Raw genomic sequence first — 8,173 nt, forward strand, 5'->3', positions numbered from 1 at the left:
GGTTAGGAATGGATCGGTGCTACCATTCAGCATAGCATGGTGTGCGGCTCGTTCCTATAGGGCATGCCTTCCCTGTCGCCGTGCTGAATGTGGTACCCTGGTGTCGCACAGGCTTTTCATAAGGGTTATGCATTTCAGTTGTGGTGCACACTGTTCTTCGGTGCATATCTATCTACTAGAGTAGTTGTGAACATCACCCTGCGAGGGTGCTGAGCGTAGTACTTGTGAACCATTGGGGCGTCACACCCGCAGCAGTCAGGAACACGGCAATCCATGGGCAACCATATATATATATATATATATATATATATATATATATATCCTGGCAATGGTAATGATCTCACCTATGTAGCAGGTTATGTTAGCTCCTGTCTTATACTTCTTGCTGTGTCCTCTTTTCTGCATGAAGAAAGCAGTTTCTCATCCATACCGCTCGATCCTAGGCGGTACGTCCTGAGACGTTTGCATTTTTCTTGTTATAATGGGCACATACTGAATACATAGAGGAAAGCTTTTATCTCTATGCCTCCAGGCTCCTATCATTTAAATGCACATATATATCCTGGGCCTGCTAACCTGAAGTTGAATGCAAATTAAATATTCTAATCATTGAGCCTCTGAGGCGAAGCAGGGTAATTTGGAAGCGGGCCCACTCAGCAGATAATAGGCTCTCTGCCTGAAAGAAGAAGGTAGTCATAGATTCATAGAATGGTAGAGTTAGAAGGACCCCCAGGGTCATCGGGTCCAACCCCCTGCTCAGTGCAGGATCACTAAAACATCCAGATAGATGGTTGTCCGGCCTCTGAAAACTCCCATTGAAGGATTACTCGCCCACCTCCCGTGGCAACCTGTTCCACTCATTGATCCCCTCACTGTCTAATATCTAATCTGTGTCTCCTCCCTTTCAGTTTCATCCCATTGCTTCTTGTCTTTCCTTGTGCAGATGAGAATAGGGCTGATCCCTCTGCACTGTGACAGCCCTTCAGATATTTGTAGACCGCTATTAAGTCTCCTCTCAGCCTTCTCTTCTGCTAAATATTCCCAGATCCTTTAACCGTTCCTCGTAGGACATGATTTGCAGACCGCTCACCATCTTGGTAACTCTTCTCTGACCTTGCTCCAGTTTGTCGATGCCTTTTTTTAAATCGGAGTGCCCAGAACTGGACCCAGTATTCAAGATGAGGTCTGACTAAGGAAGAGTAGAGGGGATAATGACCTCACGTGATCTAGACTCTATGCTTCTCTTAATACATCCCACAATTGCATTTGACTTTTTGGCTGCTCCATCACATGGTTGACGCATGTTCAGTCTATGATCTATTAGTATAGCTGATTCTTTTTCTTGGATAAGTGTACATTTCAGTCACTCTGGTTGATGCCTGTTAGACAGCCATTCCTCAGCCTCAGACGGAGAGGAGAAGAAACGTGTGCGGTCACCATCCATATGCCATGGAGTATGGCAGCTGGAGATCTCAGAGTTGCCTTTTAATCCCAAAGAAGTGCGCTCTCTGCTTTTGCAGATCTGCCGAGAAGTCCGGGAAGATGGATTTTGCAGCATTGTTGCATCTAAGAGGGCCTCCTGTTCTGGCAGCTTGTAGGATCACCTCTCTATCCCAGAAGTTGAGCAGCTTTGCCAACAGGGGTCCAGGAGGAGCGTCACATCCATTCGGATCTCGTGGATTTTACCCGTAAGGGCAGCAGTAGCTGTCTGCATCGCTGATAAGAGCCGATCGGACAGTCATTGCAAAGTCTGAACCAACCCAGCAAGCGAACTCAAACAGGCGGTTGGTGCAGAGGCCACGTCTCCTGATGCAGATGATGTTGTAGGCTCCGTGTCGGGGGGTTCCCCCCTCGCAAACATCTTTAGTGTATCAATGGGAGAGTTCTGTCTAGTGGGTCCCATAGCAGAACCACTTCTGCGTCTCCTGCCTTTGTAGGGGATTGTGCAAATTGCTTAAAGCTCCTTAAGTAGACCTGTAAAGGCGCCTAAGACATAAGGAGTATACAGCAGTGTCTGGCAGCAGTCACACAGGGAAGTCGTTCACTTTGCACTTCATTGATGACTGTAAAGGGGGATTCCGGGTCTTGAGAATCTGCAGAGTGTTGCACAGCATGGAGTAATCCTGGTGCTTCTTGGGGTGGCAGTAGAAGTGCCACTGTATGCCCTGTGCCGGGGACTGTCACAGGTTATGGGGCCTCCTTGTTATACACGGTGCCCTGATGTTCCTGCCGCCCACAGCTGTCTGTTGTGGCTCCTGAGTGTCTCTCTGCTCCGGCAGGGGAGGGCTGATGCAGCAGAGCTCTAGTACTCCCCTTCACCGAAGCCTCCCTGCGCGCTCTCCCCTCGCCCCCACGTGTTTGTGGCAGCAGCTGCACTCCTCGCTTTACAGGAGGGATTCACGCTCCAGCGGCTCTCTGCTGCATGGCCCTTGTCTCCTTCACCCCTCCTCCGTCTTCTCTCCCACTGCTTCAGGAGCTGACAGGCCAATCGGCTGCACAAGATGGCAAGGGCTCTTGTATTCAGCCAATCAGCAGGGAGAGGGGATGAGCCTTTACTCTAGACAACTAAAAGAAACGCCCCTCAATGACGGCCCTGATCAGTAGTTCCCTCTCTGGTCCGCTCCCTGTCTATATAGAGTAGGGCTCTGCGCTGAGCAGCTATCGCTTTCTGCTCGTAACGTAGAAGATGTCTGGTCGCGGTAAAGGAGGGAAAGGCCTTGGGAAGGGCGGCGCCAAGCGGCACAGGAAGGTGCTCCGCGATAATATCCAGGGCATCACCAAGCCTGCCATCCGCCGTCTAGCTCGCAGGGGTGGCGTCAAGCGTATCTCCGGCCTCATCTATGAAGAGACTCGCGGCGTCCTGAAAGTCTTCCTGGAGAACGTGATCCGCGACGCCGTCACCTACACCGAGCACGCCAAGAGGAAGACCGTCACCGCTATGGACGTGGTGTACGCGCTCAAGCGCCAGGGCCGCACTCTCTACGGCTTCGGAGGTTAATAATGTTGCTCTTTCTCCATACCACAAAGGCTCTTCTCAGAGCCGCCCACCTCTTCCAAGGAAAGGCTGTAATCCAACTCCTTGTGGGGTCGTCAGCAGCGGTGATAGTCTAGGCACTCTGACATGATACAGCCGGGGTGTAGCAGCCTCCCCGTCAGGGTGCGCTTCAGGCTGCGGTCACGGCACGCTTTTAAACCCCTTAACCTATTTAGGGCAGGCAGGTTATGTTTATAATACGCGAGGAGCTGGGCCTGAATTAATGAGTGCGGTGAAGGGTTAACAGACCTGCCGTTGGAGGTCGGGTGGTTTTAGTGCCGCCTATGGGCGGGGCTATAGTCAGATTCTTCCCGCTCATTGGCTGATCACCGGAGATTTTGAACTTCCCGCTCAGTTGATCGCGTCTCCCGCTCTTCCTGTCCTCCACCCATCCATGTAACACGTGTAATCAGTGACCAGGCCGTCTGATATAGAGGCGCTCGGGGCTGGAGGTAAAGAACACTCAGCTACAGCCCCCTAATCCCAGCCCTACGACGAGCGGTGGAATCCTCTACCTGCTCCACCCGTAACGCAAGAGGACGTCTAATCCCTGTAGGTTTACTATAATCCAAAACCAGCCTGTGCCGTGCAGGGCTCTGGGAAAGCTGGGTGATATAGCTCCACCTTCATAAAAAGGGCATGGCTGTGGAGTGACATGATGAGCGCACTTCTAAGGGGGCGACCGTGTAGAGCTCTGAGAGGGCTGGATGATGCGGCTGCAACACTTTGTAAGCATACGGCCCACGCAGGACCCTGAGAAAGCTGGGTGTTCTATCCGAAACACAACACGAGCGTTCCGATTCTTGTATATACGTGACCAAACAGAGAATCCTGTTAACCCGTTATCGCAAGGACTGGTGAGCGAGTCCTACAGCCGCCCGTCCTCTGGACATGAGGTCACCTAGAGCAGGACGATTGTCCGCTTCTGCCGGTGACAGGGATGGCCACATTGGCATCCGCCCCAATCTCTGCCTCCTTGTGGAAAGTCCTGTACATTTATACAGTTTCCCGGTGCAGCCGGCGTACCGGCCACCGAGTATCACAGCATAGAAGCGGCGCAGCTCTGTTGTAAGGAGCATGTGGGTGGCTCTTAGAAGAGCCTTTGGTTCTATGGAGGGATCGGCGCGATCACTTGCTCTTGCTCGTCTTGCTGCTCTCGGTCTTCTTGGGCAGCAGCACGGCCTGGATGTTGGGCAGGACGCCTCCCTGGGCGATGGTCACCCCACCGAGCAGCCTGTTCAGCTCCTCGTCGTTTCGCACAGCCAGCTGGAGGTGACGGGGGATGATGCGCGTCTTCTTGTTGTCCCGGGCGGCATTGCCAGCCAATTCCAGGATCTCAGCGGTCAGATACTCTAGCACTGCTGCCAGATAGACCGGAGCGCCGGCGCCCACCCTCTCAGCGTAGTTGCCCTTGCGGAGAAGCCTATGTACACGGCCGACAGGGAACTGCAGTCCTGCCCGGGATGAGCGAGTCTTGGCCTTAGCACGGACTTTGCCTCCTTGTTTGCCGCGTCCAGACATCTTCTAGCACAGGAAAGCAGAATTAGAATAAAACACCTTGAAAGTTGTGATAACGAGGAGGCGCAGTTCTGTTGATTTTTATAACCTGCTGCTCCGCTCTCCTCTCCTCCAATTGGGTAGATTTCAATCCCCCCAATAGAGGCCAGACTTGAGGAAGAACCAATGAGCGGCACTGGGCGTGGCTAATGACGCTCACAGGGGTCACATGTTTTGCTGCTCCAGTAGAACAGCAAGCAGACGGCGGTACTCATTTGCATGGCCTCGCTATAAATACCGCAGCGCTGGGAGGTGCAGGAACACTGTTCTCTCTAGTGAGGAAAGTATCTCTACGTTATCATGCCTGATCCCGCCAAGTCTGCTCCAGCGCCCAAGAAGGGCTCCAAGAAAGCCGTGACCAAGACTCAGAAGAAGGACGGCAAGAAGCGTAGGAAGACCAGGAAGGAGAGCTATGCCATCTACGTGTACAAGGTGCTGAAGCAGGTCCACCCCGACACCGGCATTTCCTCCAAGGCCATGGGCATCATGAACTCCTTCGTCAACGACATCTTCGAGCGCATCGCAGGGGAAGCCTCCCGCCTGGCTCACTACAACAAGCGCTCCACCATCACCTCCCGGGAGATCCAGACCGCCGTGCGCCTGCTGCTGCCCGGAGAGCTGGCCAAGCACGCCGTGTCCGAGGGCACCAAGGCCGTCACCAAGTACACCAGCGCCAAGTAATCTGTCTAGTGGTCCGCCGTGCATCATCACCCCAAAGGCTCTTCTAAGAGCCACCCACCCCGTCTACAGCAGAGCTGTCACCTCCTAGTCGGTGTGTAGGTTATTGTAATATGTTGCTGTAGAGTGAATGATAACCAGATTGTGTGCTAGTTCTCTCTGGTGTCTCTTCTGCATCGTGCAGTATAAATGGCACGATCGCAGCATTGTTATGGACGATGCCCTGACGGACTGCTCAGAACCCGTGGTTTATATTAGCAGTAATGCAGCTGGGATGAATTAGAAGAAAGCTGCGGATGGTAAAGAGCAACTAGGAGGATCACCGACGGGGAGAAACCCTGACAAGGTGCAGTTCCAGCACACTTTAGGGAATATTTAGAAACCCAGTTCTGGATATTAACCGAGTGTGATCGGTCGAGTGTACAGTGCCGGTCGCATGCTTCTCCCGATATGTACCCGTCCCGGCAGCTCGCTGATAACCCCAACTGTTCTCTCAGAAATGGTTAATACGTGACAGCCGGGCCGGGGAGTTGATAGTGAGCGGACCTGGGAATAGGCAGATCTCTAAACCATCCGGGTGACCCGCAGACGCCTCCATACTGGTGGGCACTGTGCGGCGCTCTACCTAGATTTAGTGGCACCGGACAATAAAGCCATCAGATAATCGGCGACTGTTGCTGCTCGCGGTACTCTGAGCACAGTGTATCCCCTGCTGATCAGATACCGGCAGCCCTGATCGCCGCTCTATCAGATGCCCCGTCAGTGATTACACGGGTTACATGGAGTGTGTGTGACCGAAGCAGTGGGGTGCACAAAGGGTCGGAGGCAGACGACAAAGTTGTCCAAGGATGACATGCTGGGGGCTGTAGTGCATTGTAGTGGGTACAAGGGGGTAGCGGAGGCAACCCGGGATGCCTGACAATGAGAGGCCTGAAGCGCCAGGAAAGGGGAGGAGGAGCATGACGAGAAGAGCCTCACACTCCCCAGCTCCGCATGTAGAGGTGTCCAGGCGCCTCTTGACTCCTTTTACTCCAGCGGCCACAAAGGGAACGATAGCGGTGCAGGGACCAGAGTAGCAGCAGCAGTGGGAATGGGAGCAAAGATAGCCTGGCGGGGACCAGAGTGACAGCGGCCATCCCCTCACATAGAGGCGCAGACTGTATCTCTCAGAGATCTGCAGGGCCACCCTCTTGCCTAGGTTAATTTAGTGCTGCGGCTATATCATTCAGCTCTCCCAGAGTCCTGCAACACGATGTCAGTGCAGTACTCTGGGAGAGCTGGGTGCTATGACCGCAACTCTATATAAAATAATGGCTCCGCGGGTCCTTGGGAGATCTTGGTGCAATTGCAGCACTTCTATATGAGAGGACGGCCGTGCAGGACGCCTCCAATATGGTAGCACTACACGGATTAGCGGGCAGGCCGTATGCTTTAGTGCAAGGAGGACATACAATCAGTGCGCCGCAGCCTGCTTCCTCCTCTCTATCGGTAGGAGGGAAAAGGGACTAGAGCCTGAAGTACGCGCGGGCCAGGAAGCGCTTCCTTCACCTGGGACATTCCAATTATCAGACTGGCAATCAGACTGAATCAGCGGCAACCCCCCACAAGGAGTTGGATTACAGCCTTTCCTTGGAAGAGGTGGGCGGCTCTGAGAAGAGCCTTTGTGTTATGGTGAAAGAGCAGCATTATTAACCTCCGAAGCCGTAGAGAGTGCGGCCCTGGCGCTTGAGCGCGTACACCACGTCCATAGCGGTGACGGTCTTCCTCTTGGCGTGCTCGGTGTAGGTGACGGCGTCGCGGATCACATTCTCCAGGAAGACTTTCAGGACGCCGCGAGTCTCTTCATAGATGAGGCCGGAGATACGCTTGACGCCTCCCCTGCGAGCTAGACGGCGGATGGCAGGCTTGGTGATGCCCTGGATGTTATCACGGAGCACCTTCCTGTGCCGCTTAGCACCGCCCTTCCCAAGACCTTTCCCTCCTTTACCGCGACCAGACATCTTCTACGTTGTAAGCAGAAAACAATTGCCAACCAGTTCGAGCGTCCTCCCTTATCTACACAGCGAGCGGACCAGATTGAAAACAATAATACATGACGCAAGTTTAAGGCCTTCCTAATGGGGCAATTACATGTTGGCCACTCCCCTTCCTTGCTGATTGGTTTAGCACAGAACCGTTTGAAATTTGGAATTTACCCGCTTCCTCTACAACTCTCAAAAGCCTCCTGGCTAGGTGCCTCATTTCGTTGTGTAGTATTATTGTTGTTTTTGTATGGCTTTCTTTCTCCTTGGTACAATGAGATAACATCCACATATAAAATACATCCTCAACACTAATCCCTTCCCTCCCGGCGGACTACAGGAACCGATAGATGCCTCTCACTGACAACTTCATCGCTTCAACGCCAGATCCAGTGCCGCAGTCGGTGACATCGTACAGAACCCGCAGGGAGGGTTCTACTGTAGATCCCCGGGGCAGCAGATGTTGTACAGTGTCCGCTGGGATTCCTACGGGAGAGCGTGTTGGTCCAGAAAGCTGAAGGACCATCGGTACTGTGAGACCCCCGCTTCCCCCACAACCCCGTCCTCTATACCCTTCCAGATCGCTAATCAGCTCTTCTATTTAGCGCCCAAGGAGGCGACCCAGAAAGAGAGCAGTGCAGGGGCAGCTAGTGGAGCTCTTGTAGGCAAGCCGCTGCTCCGGCCGAACAGCAGCTCACAGTCATCGGCAGAGCTGGCCACCAGCGGCGCCATGGGCAGCGAGAGCGGGGTTCGCCGTGGCAGCGGCGCCAATGCCATCGGTGTACGGGAGCGGAGGCCAGCGCGTAGGGTGACAGCGGCGCCGGCTGCTGCGGCCGACGGGGACAGGAGCTGGGAGCAGACAAAGCTGTCCAGCGAGCGCCCG

The 8,173-nt window shown here is 53.8% G+C and overlaps 4 protein-coding genes across 4 annotated transcripts; 2 read left to right on the forward strand and 2 right to left on the reverse strand.

Moving 5' to 3' along the window:
• Positions 1–2,686: 2,686 nt before the first annotated feature.
• On the forward strand, positions 2,687–2,998 carry LOC136578090 (histone H4). The gene has a single exon (XM_066577993.1). It carries the CDS (start codon positions 2,687–2,689, stop codon positions 2,996–2,998), a length of 312 nt encoding a protein of 103 aa, XP_066434090.1.
• Positions 2,999–4,162: 1,164 nt separating this feature from the next.
• Positions 4,163–4,555, reverse strand: LOC136578091 (histone H2A type 1-like). The gene has a single exon (XM_066577994.1). It carries the CDS (start codon positions 4,553–4,555, stop codon positions 4,163–4,165), a length of 393 nt encoding a protein of 130 aa, XP_066434091.1.
• Positions 4,556–4,876: 321 nt separating this feature from the next.
• Positions 4,877–5,363, forward strand: LOC136577748 (histone H2B 1.1). The gene has a single exon (XM_066577671.1). It carries the CDS (start codon positions 4,892–4,894, stop codon positions 5,270–5,272), a length of 381 nt encoding a protein of 126 aa, XP_066433768.1. The 5' UTR covers positions 4,877–4,891; the 3' UTR covers positions 5,273–5,363.
• Positions 5,364–6,957: 1,594 nt separating this feature from the next.
• LOC136578092 (histone H4) lies at positions 6,958–7,269 on the reverse strand. The gene has a single exon (XM_066577995.1). It carries the CDS (start codon positions 7,267–7,269, stop codon positions 6,958–6,960), a length of 312 nt encoding a protein of 103 aa, XP_066434092.1.
• Between the last annotated feature and the right edge of the window lie 904 nt (positions 7,270–8,173).

The sequence above is a fragment of the Eleutherodactylus coqui genome, chromosome 8 (assembly GCF_035609145.1).
Source record: "Eleutherodactylus coqui strain aEleCoq1 chromosome 8, aEleCoq1.hap1, whole genome shotgun sequence".
NCBI lineage: Eukaryota > Metazoa > Chordata > Amphibia > Anura > Eleutherodactylidae > Eleutherodactylus > Eleutherodactylus coqui.

Excerpts from the sequence above, each read along its gene's own strand:
- LOC136578090 (XM_066577993.1), top strand. The coding sequence starts at position 2,687 with ATGTCTGGTCGCGGTAAAGGAGGGAAAGGCCTTGGGAAGGGCGGCGCC.
- LOC136578091 (XM_066577994.1), bottom strand. The coding sequence starts at position 4,555 with ATGTCTGGACGCGGCAAACAAGGAGGCAAAGTCCGTGCTAAGGCCAAG.
- LOC136577748 (XM_066577671.1), top strand. The coding sequence starts at position 4,892 with ATGCCTGATCCCGCCAAGTCTGCTCCAGCGCCCAAGAAGGGCTCCAAG.
- LOC136578092 (XM_066577995.1), bottom strand. The coding sequence starts at position 7,269 with ATGTCTGGTCGCGGTAAAGGAGGGAAAGGTCTTGGGAAGGGCGGTGCT.